We start from the raw sequence: 14,647 nt of genomic DNA, 5'->3' as shown, positions 1-14,647 counted from the left end.
GTTTATATGGATCCTTCTTACCTAACACAGTCTACTGTAAAACACATTTAATGGCCCCAGGTCATACTTTCAACTAGTACCCAACACAACTGCTGCTCAGTGTACACAAACTAAAGAAAATCAGGTCAGTTACACAAGAGCAGTAGGGCAGATATAACATAACATGTCCTGTGTGTCTTCACACCACCAGGAGGCTCCACAGGACACTGAACTTACATATGACCACTCCAACAGCTGATTTCTAGATGCATCTGCAGTTATACAAACCAATGTGTTGCTCAAGCCTCAGCCACAGGAGGCCTGGTGAGGTATGAATGATCTCAGAATGATGGAGTGATAGACTCTCACTTCACTCAAATTAGCTGCACATGGAGAGGAATCCTGTGCTGGACTGCTCACCCTGTATGATTTACTAACATGAGCTCAGGGCCATAGTACACCCACACAGTTTTTTAGTATGTGTGCAGTCTGTGCTTGATAGATTGTGTACTTCTCTATGATCAGTACAGTGTCTGATTACCTTTTGATATTTCCAGCATGCTTCTGCCTACCCTCAAAACCTGAGCGGCGATAACTCAGAACACCTGTGTGGTTGTGCAGAATAAACACCGATTTCTCTCGATTGGGCTAAATTGTTGTGTTACATGTTTTTTTTCTTCCAGCGCAGCCATTTTGACTTCACAACAGGACAAACACAGGGGTCACCTATAACATTAACGATGGCTCTGTTCCACTAAAATGTCCCAGAAAGCTGAGGCAGTGTGCTTCAGAAAGTCAAGCAGTTAAATGGAACTCAGCCTTTATTCATTTTATTATTTACACTTGCGCTTTTTACTGGTGCTATTGATTTTTAATTGACATAACATCATTTGTGAGTACTAATTATTGTAACATGAGATAAGATTTTTATTTTAGAGAATTGGCATCATTTGTTTAATAATAACTAACGTATTTTATTGCTTCACTTAGAACAGGAACTATATATTATGGTACGCCTTGCCAGTAATGTAAATTATGGTTAAGACTGGTGGAGTGATATAAGGTAACAGTGGGGTGTTCAGTTGTCCTGCTGTTGAAGCGGACATTAAGGTGACAAAGTTACGCAGAGGAAACTATTTAATAGACCTTTTTTTTTTTCACAGCAGCCGTTTTGACATGAAAATACAGGGTAAACACAGGTGTTACCAATAATACTAATTAAGGCTGAGTTCCATTCAGTTCAAACAGTCAGGGTGCTGTATGTCGCTTCACTGGGAAGTCCCTGCTACAATAAATGGACCTGAACCTTAATTAGCATCATTGGAAACACCTGTGGTGACCCGACTATTTCATGTCAAAATGGCTGCTGTGAAAAAAGGTCTATTCGACAACAGTCAAGTTTATAGTTAACGCTCAGAGTAACTAGCGTTACGCTATGATGTTACTTACTCATAAAATAAATGTGGTCTATTTTTAATGGCAAAACATCGTACAGTGATGTTGTTTGACAGCACATGTCAAAACTTTAGTCCAATCTTTTCTGATACCTTCTTAGATCATGTTAAAACTAAATAATGACGAGAAAGCAACATTTGAATTCTCAGTATTCAGTGTGCAGAACATGTGAATTAATAACAAACTAACTTTAGTTACTGTTGCATGTAGACACAAGGAAGTCTGCTAGAGACCTGCTTCAATTTGAAAAGTTATTTTTTAATCGAAGCAGGTCATTCATTCAAATCATTATGGAACTTTTTTTAATATAGCAAAGACATACTGCCCATTTAGTATATCTATGGAAGAAAAATAAAGGCACCATTTGTATCAAGAAATAAAAATAAAATAATTCTGAAAAAAAGATGATTCTTCAGAACAAAGTATCCAAAAATAAACTATAGAGAGATTACGTATGTCTCTAATGGGTTAAGAGAATTATATTATTCATCTATGAAAAAACTATAATTAGTTGGCCTAATGTCAGAGAGCAGCGATTAAAATCCCTGTAAATTAATTTTGGAGTGGGAGTGGAAATCGTCTGCTTGACCACTTTAGATATTAATTTCACGGTGCTGACATTAGTATTGCTCCAATAAGTCACTAGCTTCATGAAATCGGTCGAATACGGGACAAAAAGAAAAGAAGCATTTTATTTTCTGGAATCCAAATATTTAATAGGTACATATCAAGTATTATTATGACATGTATAAAATTTCAGATCACAATATGAAGCAATGAAACTCCTCAGACTGGCATATGCTGCAAATGTTTGAGGTCAGCACATAAAAATGACTAATGATTAAAATAGAAGAGAAGCAACTAAAATGGTAGAAAAATGGCTTACAGACATAGATAATAGTAAGCATTCTAGGAAAATTAAATGCGACTTTTTCAAACTTTTTTCTTCAATAGAGTGCAATAAAAAAAAACAAAAAAAACAACACAGCACTGAAGCCAAGCGTCCACAAGACGTCTAAAAAATTGTTAGTACTGTAGGTTCACGGAGGGCAGAAGACAACGGAGAGAGGAGGAGGAGAGGGCGCGAAGGTCACAGCAGAGAAAGAAACGAGGGCTATTAGGCTTGCCAGTCAATGCAGGAAGAAAATAATCTTTGAACAAGATTGAGCAACAGTGGAAGTAATGCACATCACAGTTAGCTTTAAAGACCATAGTAGCATTTGTACTTGCATGTTGTTGATTTAAAAAAAAAAAAAATCCTGAATGATTGAACAGAAACAAGGACATCACCACAAACAAACAGCCGGCCAATGAGAGGGGAGGAAGTGACAGTAACAACCGCGAGGGTGGTGGTGGTGTTGGTGGTCAGACAGACAGTTTTCGACCTCTGACCTGACGAGAGCGATAATAAACGGACAGTGTACAGCAGCGTGTTATTTCAGCTCTGCTCTACACTAAACATGGTGACGCCTTTCGGAGGCAGGTACAGGTGAACGTGATGATGTCGGTGAACGTGGGGGCTACAGTTTCCCACAAAAGCAACTGAACAGTTGAAACCATTTTTGAGATACGTGATCTGAAATTCAGCGCCCTCCAGGTCTGGATCGCAAATCAGTGCAGAGATTTTGCTCCATGAGATGTTTTTTTTTATTGTTGTTTTAACTCCTATCAGACCTGCCAACCCAGGACATTTTAAAGTACCATATCAGCACCGGAAAATATGTGACTCCATGTCAGTTGCTCGAGATAGAAAAAAAAATTTTAATTGAGGATTGCTTGTATTACACATGAAGACACCTGAACACATATGAGTACAGTGGACATTACATGGTAACAAAGCTAAAAAAGATTTAAGATTATCAAATTATTTGGGGCATAATATACAACAAAGGTGGAGGTATACTTATAGTGGGCTTATAAAGGTTTGGCGTGGGCAGATCTTTACTGGTCATGCTGGATCCACAGAATAGTAAAGGTAAGCATACAAAAGTAGCTTAAAAATATTCAAGAAATAGTCTTGAGCTTTGTTCAGGCCTGTTGTACAAGAATTAAAAAGCCTGTGTTCACAGCTGCCGTTTAATGCCGATTTATATTTCGGACCATGGTTTGACACATGAAAACATCCACGTAGCTTTATGAAACTAATGTAGCCAGAAAACTCAAACAAAATCCTAAACCAAGGCTCGCTGCATTACAACATATTACCCTTGTGTCACAAATGCTCCTAATGGTATCCAGCATATCCAAAATAAAAGAACTAGTTTTCTTTGGAACAAACTGTGTAAAAAAAAATCGATTTCTGTCTTTACGTATTTAAGATCTACGTATTCAGCACAGACACGTGTGTATGCTTTCAGGTTTTCTCCTGTAATATCTCAAACTTGCCTCCGTCTCCGGAACACAAACATAAACTATAAGGATTAAATCAGTGGAGATCCATTTGCCTTTTGCTTTCTGACCTTAAGTGCTTTCTACTATATTTTCAACATAACATTGTATCCAGGTCTACTGAAACATACATGTATTGAAATACAACCAGTGAACTCTCACGTGTGTCAAAAATCTGATTCTGAACTGAACAAAACCTTTTCAATGCTTAACCTTGAGGGCTATGAATTTTTAAGCACTAAATGTTTAAACACAGACAAAATTAGAATTTTAAAATCAGTAAATTTCTGATTGACAGTTAACATTCGGAAACTAACTGGGCACTGGATGCCAACTTTTGCCAATGTACCAATTTTTAAAAAAAAAGAATCAATAAAAAAAAGTATTATGTATCTCCTGTTGTCTTGTTCTAGTGTTCTGGTCTGGTCAAAAACAATGGCAGTATCATGACAGTATCAGTGCATTTTTGTGGCATCCCTGAACCTCTGATGATGTCCATATAACTACACCCACATAACCATCGTGTTGATTAGAAAGCTCTTTGTCAGGGAATAGAAATAAATTGCCTCTTTTTTTCACCACCTGGCTCCATTTTCTCCATCGGATGTAACGCGACAACAAATAACTCACATCATCCTGGCCGTGCAATCGCTCGTCACACTGCTTTTTCCGCAATGACGGAGAAGCAGATCGTGCTGGATATCTAAAGCTATTCTAAATCTAACAGAAACACCGACAGTGGATGAATATCTGCTGAGCACAATATATGCTAACCATCTTTGGTGGCTTGATTGTGGTTGCTTGGTAACACCGGTGTGAAACCAGTGTGCCCTTCTACACAAGCACCACATGCTTCTCGAGCATTTCAGGGAGCTGCGTGTTAAGCTTGAAATTTATCACATCAATTACAATATTTCTCTAGTAAAACATACTCATTTAAAGTAGTGAAGCGAGAACTTCATTCATAAATGTCTTGACATTAATGTTTTATAATGATTTCAATAGTATCAGAGGTTTTCAACAGCACTTATGGGAGAGATTTAATAGTGCCATTTTAGGTGCTTGGAAATGGGGACAAAAAGTGCTTTGCTAAAGAAAGATGATAATTAGTTTGATACTTTAGAAGTATTTTATTTTGTAGGAGTGATTTCTCACTACAAATGACTTTTTTTAAAGCATATTTCTAAAGGTATTTGCTCCTGACCTGCTCTACAACCTCTTTGGTATGTTAATGGATTAAATGCCTTTTTTTTTATTTATTCCAAATGAAATCCAAGTAGACAGATGCGCCTGTTGATAATTGTTGTGTTCATTAATAAGTATGTAACGCTGCCATTCAGACACAGCTGCCAAAATATCTGTTCTCTGCAAATGCCCTGGTATCTCTCTGGTGAGACGTTTGCTTGCTTCTTATTAGCTCAAGGCATGGCGATGGCATTATTCCAAGTGACATGAGCAGCTAGCAGGATGCTAGTGTGTGCTCAGATTAACCTACAAAATAAAGTCTGCGGCACATGTCATTGATAAAGTGCTTCAAGGGCATAAAACACTGTGTGCTTCATTTCCATGTACAAATACATGTTAATTCTTGACTTTCCTAATTTTACCAACTCTGTGGGCATCTCTCAGTCACGTGACCTACTTGCTCATATTTAATGCTATGGGGGGGGGGGTGATCTCGTATCGTGTGTCTTCTGTAACCTTGTGAAATTGCCAGTCCCGCTGTGCCTAAAAATGACTGTATTAAACTAGCACCTTTATTTGCCAGCTGAGTAGAATACTGCACGTACACGAAGTAGCTCAGCTCCGTATTTGGGTGTAAAACTTGCATACATGGTACATAAAATGTGTAAAGGTTGGCAGGAGTCTAGTGGCTGATTTCATGATATTGCCGGGGAGAAATTTGCACTCAAACAATGTGCTGTTTGTCAATTTCTGGAACCTGGTGAACAAAAAAAAAAAAGAACAAAAAAAAGAGCTAATATCTTGAGGTGAATTGGGGGTGGGGGGTGGGTGGGGGCTCCTTTTTGTGCGTTTATCTTTGTGTGCGTTTAGGTGGCAGGAGTAAGGAGGATAAAAAATGTCCTTGTTTAAATTTCAGGCTGGTGATGTTAATGAAGACAGTCCAAGTTTAACAGATGAGGTCAGTCCCTACTGAGGTTGCTTGTGTATGAATGATTGTATACATAAATGGCTGTATATGCAATATACATTTGCCCGTGGGTAAGTACAGTATGTGTGCGCAATGCGTTTTAAAGTGGAGCTCTAGGTACTTGACGGTATAGGTGTGTGCACAGAATGAATGCTTATGTGCGTGTATGTACGTATTCTACTTAGAAACGTGATTTCGACCTCATCGGCCCTTGCTGTAGCCGGGAAAGAACTGGTCAAGCAGCATCTGAAGCGTCACGTTTTGGATCATGATGTAGTCTTTGCCCAAGTCGTGGCGGCAGGCGGGGCAGGTGTACACCTTCGCACGAAACGACCGCTGGAGACAAGTCTGTGGAGAGAGAGAGAGAGAGAAAGAGAGAGAGGGAGAGAACAAGCAGGAAGAGGATCACACAAAACACAAGGACAGGGTGTTTTCAGTGGTAGTAGTTGCACATTCATCCGTCCGCTACGCACCTTGCAAACATTGTGTGAGCAGACGGTGGTGATAGGTTGGAAGGCCAGCTCCTGGCAGCACACACACATGAAGATCTGCTCCATCTTGCGCAGGAAATTCTTTATATGTACGCAGACAGAAACAAACAAACAAAAACTCCTTTAATATGTCGGTAATACTAAAGAAAGTGATTCAGGAAGTTAAAATCCAACTGGAGTTTTAAAGCTAATCAGCTGAAGCCCATTAAACAGCATGTAAACTTACCTGCAAATGCCACTTCAGTCCAGCTAAAGGCTGGTGTGGTCCTTCAATATCACCACTAACAACATGCTGGCTGCCAGTGACATGTAGCTACAGCGCATGTTTGTTTACTTTGTCTCTTGTTTCCTACCAGCCTGCCAGCTGCTGTCAATCAAACAAATACACCGACACTCCAGCCGGCAAGAAGGGTTCATTTCTGATCTCCCTTCTTCCTTTTAATACCGTTAAGACTATTACCAATACATTTAAAATCCCTGCTGACATTATTTTAGACATAAGTACATGTGATTTGACTTTAAAAAGGTGGACAAATTTTATTTTCATGCCTCAGTGACATTCGATGTGATCTCCTTTAAGAGGCTGCTGTGTGAGAGAAGCTTTGTGAACACAGCGCTGAGGAACCTGAGATGAGTGTCAGGGTGTACTGGAATTCATACCGGTCCCTCTTTAAGGTTTCCCATGGCTTCATCCCAGAGTTTCTTGTTGGCTGTGTCCTCCCGGATCAGCTGCTGCTGCTGCTCTGACAGCTGGAAGGTCTCCTCTATCTTCACCCGTTTGGAGGGAGGCTCTGCCGCTGGTGGCGACTCTGCTAAAGACACACAGAGAAGAGTAAGCAAACTTGGAGAATAAAAGACAGTGGTGCATACTTGAGGAAGACGCTGGTGGATATTAAATATTTACAAGCTATCTTAAGAAGAAGTTTCACTGCTCACGCTGTTCTCACCTGTCCTCTTCCCACAACACCTTGTCTGACCTGCTTTGAGCTTCATCTGTAAAAGCACCCACCACTATCTCTGGTTGTCTTCTTCTCTCCGTTACTCTGCGGCTCCTCTTCCTCAATGCTGGCCATCGGCTGCTCCTCATCGTCTTCCTCGCCGTTCTCCTCTTTCTCCTTGATCTTGCGTTGTCTCCGTGGCCTCCCCCTCCCGGGATAGTGCTTACTCCTGCCGCCACGACCTGGTCTGGCGCAGGCCTCTTTTTTTGTTTTGTTAGCCATGGCTGCCAAGTAGCCTGGTGGGTACTGCAGACACACAAGGGAGAGACATGAGCACCAAGTGGACTGCTTTATTTAAAAAAGGGAAATAGATTGCATCTGTGTTCCTTGTCTTATTCTCACATCTAGAAACTGGACATGCACATGTGTAACACACACTCAGACACACCTGAACAGCAAGGCCCAATTTCTGGATCCTCTCCAGTCCTTCAGGGGTCCACGGTGCTGGTTCCATATCGTCCCGTCTCAGCAAGTACCGCCACACAAGGTAACCACACTTACCGATCTCAGGCCAGTATTTTACCACCTAAACATGCAGCCAGAATGCCATTAAATGCATGAAATTCAGAGCCATTTCAAAAGGTATTTTAGAGAAAGTCAAGCCCCAAGCAAACTAACAAACTGCTATCCTGCCTGGTCTATGAGGTAAAGAAGAATCAAAGAGTTGTTTCTAAAATAAATGAGGTGAAAACCTAGTGTAAGCTACGGTCCTGCAACCTCATAGGTGACAGAGATTGGATGTTTTGCTCAGGCACTCATGTAGTCACAGGGCCTTGAACCCAGAGTCTCTCAAACCACTTATAACAGCGTCTTTGTATTTTTAAGCAGCTTCACTCGAAGTTAGCATTTCTCTCGGTTTACAACTAAATCCATCTGTACCTTGTAAATACCATCGTAGCGGTTTCCCTCCTCGGGAGCATATTTGCTGATGCGCCGACCTTTGGAGCTGCGCACCACTCTCACTGGCTTTCCTGCCCGCCAGTTCCTCGACTCTGCCCCGTCCTTGTCGTTCAGAGGTGCATCACAGTTTAAGGCCAACGCCCTGCAGGAGTTCGGATTTAAGAGACAAGACAGAGGGATGTTTATCAAGTCTGACATAGGACTTTTTTTTTTTTGCTCATAAGAACTGAATTACTCTTGTTAATTAATTTATTTTTTTAAATAGTAGAAGAATCAGTGAGCTTTCCATTTTAACCCGTACCTGTTCATGTGTGTCAGGGTCTGGTCAAAAGAGTGTTCTCCGATCCGTTTGTTTCCTGAGAGGTCACGACCGCCGCTGCCTGTGTAGGTGAACTCATCTCCCCGATCCTACAGCGGGTCATGGTAACCATAACACAGTGATCAGCATTCTGGATACTACTTCATACTATCTAGCCAGAGTAAAATAACATGCTGTCCAGTTGACAGACATTAATAAATATCTAGTAAAGAAATTTATAAATAAAAATAACCCACCACTTCGTCCTCAAAGCCCCCAGCCAACACCAGCGAATAGGAGCCATCGTTACTGCGCCCGTGGATACCACCAACATGCGGCCTGTGAACACCTGCCTCACTCACCTGAAGTGATATTGATATATTACAAAAGATATGACAATATAATCCAGAAGAATATAATATAGACAGTAAATTACAGATTTTTGAGTTGTATACAGGTGGTATATTTAATTCATTTGTGATGCACTGTAAAAACAACTAACCTGAACTCTGAATTTCCAGGTGGTTCCAACAGGAACACCAGGTATGGGTCCATAGTGGTTTGAAGGAACAATTGTGCACTCCTTGGTACGCCCCACACAGGCCATACCCTGCAATTACATCAAGAAAAAACAACAAAGAATCTAAGCTGCACGCGCAGAAATACCATTAAATGTCCTCGAGCGAGAATGTAATGAATGTTCACGGATTCAGAAACCATCGGAATTCCATTTAGTAGCTAGACGGGATTTCAAAAGTGAGAAGACAAAGAAAAGTATTTTATTTTAAGGTTTATAAAATTGCAATTATGTGAAATCCAAGTATAAATGCTGTGTGACTCACAGCGCTTAAATGTGCCCAAACACACAAGCCAGGCTGTTTTCAATTAGTCCTCAGAGAAAGAGAGCATTCTGGTAAAGAAACGAGTTATTTTCCGTTGGCAGTTCCAGGAAAGTGGCTAAGTCATGCTTAATGGCATTGTTCACATTACACCATGGAGCAGAGCGTCAGGGAGACAGCCAGGCCAGGATGGAAACGAGCCACACAATATCTCAAAGTGTTGCCATGAGGAGGAGATTTTGAAGAAAAATATTTAACAGTATGCCGAAAACAGATGCTTTTAAAAACTATTTGAAATACATGTCAGCTGTCTTCCTCCGTCTCATTTTCTGCCTCAGCAGCTAGTGTGAGATCACTTTTTGCCAAGTGAAAAGTCTCGATGTAATTCGAAAAAAAAGACGTGTCGCGACTGTACGAGAGGAGCTCGATAATAAACACATTAATATTTATGCAAATGTATTGCATGTATGTATGCAAATGTATTTGCTATGACTCAAACTAAAATTATGAATCGACTCTAGGACCCTGAGCTAACGTCTTAGTCTGTCTAAGTAGATATTAGGTGTTATTGACTGGATGTAATGCGATATGCAATATTTGACAGAGCTTCAAAAAGGGACAGACACAACTCTAAACACATAAAATAAAACAAACCAGTTTAAAGGGGGCATGTAGAATATCTTATTCTTATAAAAAATTCTGAAATGTTAACTTTTATATGAGTCTTTTTAATAAACTGTAACTCTTTGACACAAACTGTTTTTCATACTTACCCACGTAGCCTTTAGCTCCTTCTAGAAACCACAGGCCTTCCCCCAGGCTTACTGTTAACATTCATTTTTAAGTCTTACAGAGCATCTGTCAGTCCACCTGGTGTGCGTGTACCTTTGTGTGCCCCTGGGTCTCACCTTTCCCCAGTCCCTTTGACTCTCTGTTGTTGCCGAAGGCATCTTGGCTTTCTTCTTGCTGGCTTTGAGTTTCTCTCCTGCCTTAACAACCTCACTGGTGTCGTTCTTGCAGGTGGGACAGTACCTGGCAGAAAGAGAGGAAATAATTTCTGGATGTAAGCAGGTGTGTGTGTGTGTGTGTGTGTGTGTGTGTGTGTGTGTGTGTGTGAGTGTGAGAGAGAGAGTTTAATAGCAAAAGTTCTACATAAAAAGATGTACTGCCCATGTTCTGGCAAACACAAATCACTGGGGAAATGCTTACCCTAAATTAGCCGGAAGGCAAAGTAGTCTAGAATTTAGTAGTAAGTACTCTAAAGACAGATGTTGCACCAACTTAAACATTTAAATTAAGTGCACACTATAAAGTTGCAATAAAAGTTATTTAAGGAATGTTGTTGAATTTCATGTTTTAGTTTCATCAAGCGCTACACCTCTCAGTAACTGTTCACACCATCATTGCTGTTTGGCGGAGACATTTTTAGCTGCTTCATTAGAGAGACTCACACCTGTGACATCATTGTGTCATTATTTTATATTGATTTTAACCATAATCACCACTTAAATGCCGCTTAAATGCACTTCAGCTCATACCGAACACCATTAATCAACCATCTTAAATTGATTGTGAAGCACAGGATGTTTTGGCTAATTGCTAATCTGCGCTCTTGCTCACCAGTCCTCGTCATCTGGGATAGTGGCCAGCGGCGGGTTGAGGCAGTAGATGTGGAATGCCATGTTACACTCGTCGCACAGCAGCTGCATGTGAGCGTCCTGCTTCCCGCCGCACACACAGCAGGAGCAGAAGCGACACTCGGCGTCGGGGTCGGCCTTGCAGTGCTTACACTCCGGCCCGCTCTTCCCTGGATCCCAGAAGAAGAATGAAACATTCACATGCACGTGCACACGTATGAACAGAAACTTGAAGGTGATCTTATAATATGGTTGCGCTAAGATATACCTTCAAAAGCAATATTGGCAAGTTTTTGCCACTATTTTCACTGTGTGTGTATGAGTTTCTGCATACGTTTAAATTGTCCATCTGCGGCTGAGAGCGCACGAGCTCCTGGTTTCTCCACCTGGTAGATTTCATCCAGAAAGTGAACTTTACAATCCCCGATTACATCTCCAGGACCGCTGGAGGGAGGAAGAGAGACAAGACAGAGAGAAAGGCACAGAAATAGAGATGATGGATCAACACAGGAAAAATAGAGAATGGAAGAAGGTTACATAGAGTAAGTTGGTAAGCAACATGAACTAGCCAAGCATATATTGTGATAATAAGAAAACAAAAGAGAGTTATCCCCCTGAGCCCGACACATCACCCTCACACCTAGAAAAGAAGATCCTCACCCCAGGAGGATTTTGACTCGGAGCTCTTTGTTGGTGCGAGAGGTCTGGTTGACGGCCTGAATCTCGGCGTCGAACCAGAAGCCCCTCTCGTCTGGCGTCTCCATGTTGTAGTTGACCATCACATGCATGCCCACCTGGAGCTGATCAAACCGAAGGAGAGTCCTGGCACGTGGCCGCACATGCACCGGTCGGATCTCCACCACACCGTTCTCTGGGTAACTGGGGAGGGAAGAAGAGGAGAGAGAGAAGGGAGAAGATTAAGTTGTGTCATCACCCTAATTTTCACACTAAAATAAGGGTTAAGCTACCACTGAGCAGCTGACATGAACTGTAGAGCTATTCAAAACAGCGTGTTCTGTAAGTACAGATATAAGCTATTTAACATCTCAATGCATTAAGTCACAGACTGCACCATAAGCAATATAACTGTCTATCCGTAGGAACATGCAAGTCCAAGCAAGTCTGCAGCAGCCCATACAAGCAGAGAGGGGCAGAAAATGTAATACAAGTAGATTTTGCACAGAAAGCCAAAAGTTGTTTAGAAGAAACGTGACGCAGAATCACCAAAGTCAGTTCAGTTCTCTCCAGAACCACAGCGGTACGACCTACAGACAATTCATTCATCAGTCCAACTCAGAATACAGTGCAAATGAAATATGGTGGACATCAGAAAATAATCTTCTTTTTAGTTTATCACATTGACTTGGTGCAAGGTTTAAGCAACTGACAATGTAAAGAATGGACAGCGCCTGTGTGACGTCACTCGTAGGTTTCAGGAAATGAATCAAAGCAAAAAATAAAATAAAATACTATCAATAAATGTGTGGATTTATATTTAGATTATTATTACTACTGGACTAGTCCAAGTTATTACATACATACAGACAGGAATCACAGGGTTCTCCATATTCTACAAAATTCAGAGGATCCCCATCGGTGTTTAAAAACAGACAGAACAGAAAATGATCATTAGTCTCCACAGCAGTGTCACTGTATTCACCATATGCTGTTTGTGCTCAGTTAACACAGTCAAATGTTTAAGGAAACTCCAGTCTGGTTCGATCAGGCAGCAGAGTGAGGAAAGCCAAGATAAACAAAGGCAGGATTAGGCTGAAAAAAAGATCCACATAGCTATATTTAATGTCTATTTCTGAAGATTTGAAGCCGTAAATACATGCATCATATTATTTGATATGAGGAACAGTACACAGGGGTGGGTGTAACCCAGAATGAACTTCAGAATCTGATTAGTTTGGGAAATTTGAGATAATTGGCATCAGCAGATTAAAGGGGACAGTCCTAATACAGTGTTTTATTTTTGTTCCAGTTCAGCTTCCTTTGTAAAAACTCTGATTTGTCTTACAGCTGAAAAGAAAAGTGATTTGAACCTGTTACCTCGCACAAATTGAATGCAACCTTCTTTTGTGCCTTCTAACAACAATGCCAGTCTTGTAATCTTGACGTCACTGTGAGGCTGCCAGGCGATCAACAATGACACCAGACTGTTACTGCACCTGGCCACGAAAAAGTGGCACATAACCCCCCCCCCCCTCTCCGTAAAACCACATGTTGTTTTAGACTTCGTTTTTTTTGGACGGATTACGAGAAACGAGAGCTTTAGAGGCGTCAGCAGGCAGATTTTGTTCCATTTGGACAGAGCCGAGCTAGCTGTTTTCCTCATGTTTCCAGTCTTTGTCCTAAACTAAGCTAAGATAATATGTAAAGCTGTTCCTTTAATACATGAACTAAGACAACAAACACACAAGTCTTTAAGGTTTTTCTTTGTTTTTTTTAAAAAAAACGCTGAACATCCAGAAAGAAAACCAGTGGCACATTTTGTACAATTTTCAAAACACCTCCGTTGCCAAAAGAAGATCTGAACGTGTCTGAATTGAAACGTCTTCTTGTCTCGCAAACGTGTAGTGGAGGTATATACCGTGCGGGTTTGCTGTCTGTCAATCATCATTAACTGTAAGGATCAGGCCAGACTCAGATATGAATTGACAGCTCGCTCGCTTGCCAATACCTGGAATTACGCTTACAGGCGAACACAGATATGTTTTCCGCCAAAGTTTAACCGCGCACCAGCGTATGCATTCAGATCCATTCACACAGTGGGACGAGAACGGGGAAGTAAAAAAAAAAAAAATGTGCACATGATCGAGCAGCCTCAGCTTAGCCTAAACTGGGTACTTTCTCAGAGACACAGAAGCAACGATGGCCTGTTGACCTGCCTCTTACTAAAAAGACTACGCTGCCTATTTAAGCCATTGTAAATTGACCGAGGAGCGTCTTCTGTAAGTGTTTTAGCACAACATGTGCGTACTAACAGGAAGAGGAGGCCGGAGCACAGTGGAGGGATTTCCTTTTTTTTCTTCTTTTTTAGGCCCAAGGGATTACTGAGGTTTTGGGTATGGTAGCATGGTGGTGGAGGGGTGAATACAAGCAACACACATACTTGACACACACACACACCAACATGCACATGCGTACACACACAGGAGAGGAATATCAACCTTGGAGCACAAAGGGACTCAGCATGAACAGAAGGGGAACACAGGAGAACACCAGGGGAGCAGAAGTACTCAAGTTTAAAGACCACACAAGCTCACGGTCTATGTACTGTTGAACACTGGCCCTACTTCAGACACAACATCCACCTACAGATATATAACAATAATAAAGAATAAAAAAAAAGATATTACAAGTTGAAGTATCTAACAAAGCCTGATGTGTTATGAAACGAATGACTGCATTTCATTTAGTCAATGTGTACTTTTAGGGACAGACTCTCTGACCTACACCAACAACAACGGTAGAAAAGGATTTCATTCCTTTCATACACATTAA

At 41.1% G+C, this 14,647-nt stretch overlaps 1 protein-coding gene across 3 annotated transcripts in view; it reads right to left on the bottom strand.

Annotated features, from left to right (window-relative positions):
- Positions 1–2,666: 2,666 nt before the first annotated feature.
- Positions 2,667–14,647, bottom strand: part of uhrf2 (ubiquitin like with PHD and ring finger domains 2) — a 29,386-nt gene continuing 17,405 nt past the window's right edge. For 2 of the 3 annotated variants that reach the window (XM_027282181.1, XM_019278337.2), the window contains exons 4-16: positions 11,798–12,016; positions 11,472–11,581; positions 11,121–11,307; positions 10,409–10,532; positions 9,164–9,271; positions 8,919–9,023; positions 8,665–8,771; positions 8,343–8,505; positions 7,852–7,989; positions 7,475–7,709; positions 7,126–7,277; positions 6,448–6,546; positions 2,667–6,322 (exon numbers count right to left, since the gene is read on the bottom strand). In XM_027282181.1, coding sequence (XP_027137982.1) covers positions 6,176–6,322; positions 6,448–6,546; positions 7,126–7,277; positions 7,475–7,709; positions 7,852–7,989; positions 8,343–8,505; positions 8,665–8,771; positions 8,919–9,023; positions 9,164–9,271; positions 10,409–10,532; positions 11,121–11,307; positions 11,472–11,581; positions 11,798–12,016 — 1,894 coding nt within the window. In that variant the 3' untranslated portion in view covers positions 2,667–6,175. The remainder of the gene's footprint in view (positions 6,323–6,447; positions 6,547–7,125; positions 7,278–7,474; positions 7,710–7,851; positions 7,990–8,342; positions 8,506–8,664; positions 8,772–8,918; positions 9,024–9,163; positions 9,272–10,408; positions 10,533–11,120; positions 11,308–11,471; positions 11,582–11,797; positions 12,017–14,647) is intronic. The other variant, XM_019278338.2, reaches the window with a different exon arrangement.

This window comes from Larimichthys crocea, chromosome IX, assembly GCF_000972845.2.
Source record: "Larimichthys crocea isolate SSNF chromosome IX, L_crocea_2.0, whole genome shotgun sequence".
Classification (NCBI taxonomy): Eukaryota; Metazoa; Chordata; class Actinopteri; family Sciaenidae; genus Larimichthys; species Larimichthys crocea.
This window is presented reverse-complemented; position numbering and strand designations above follow the sequence as displayed.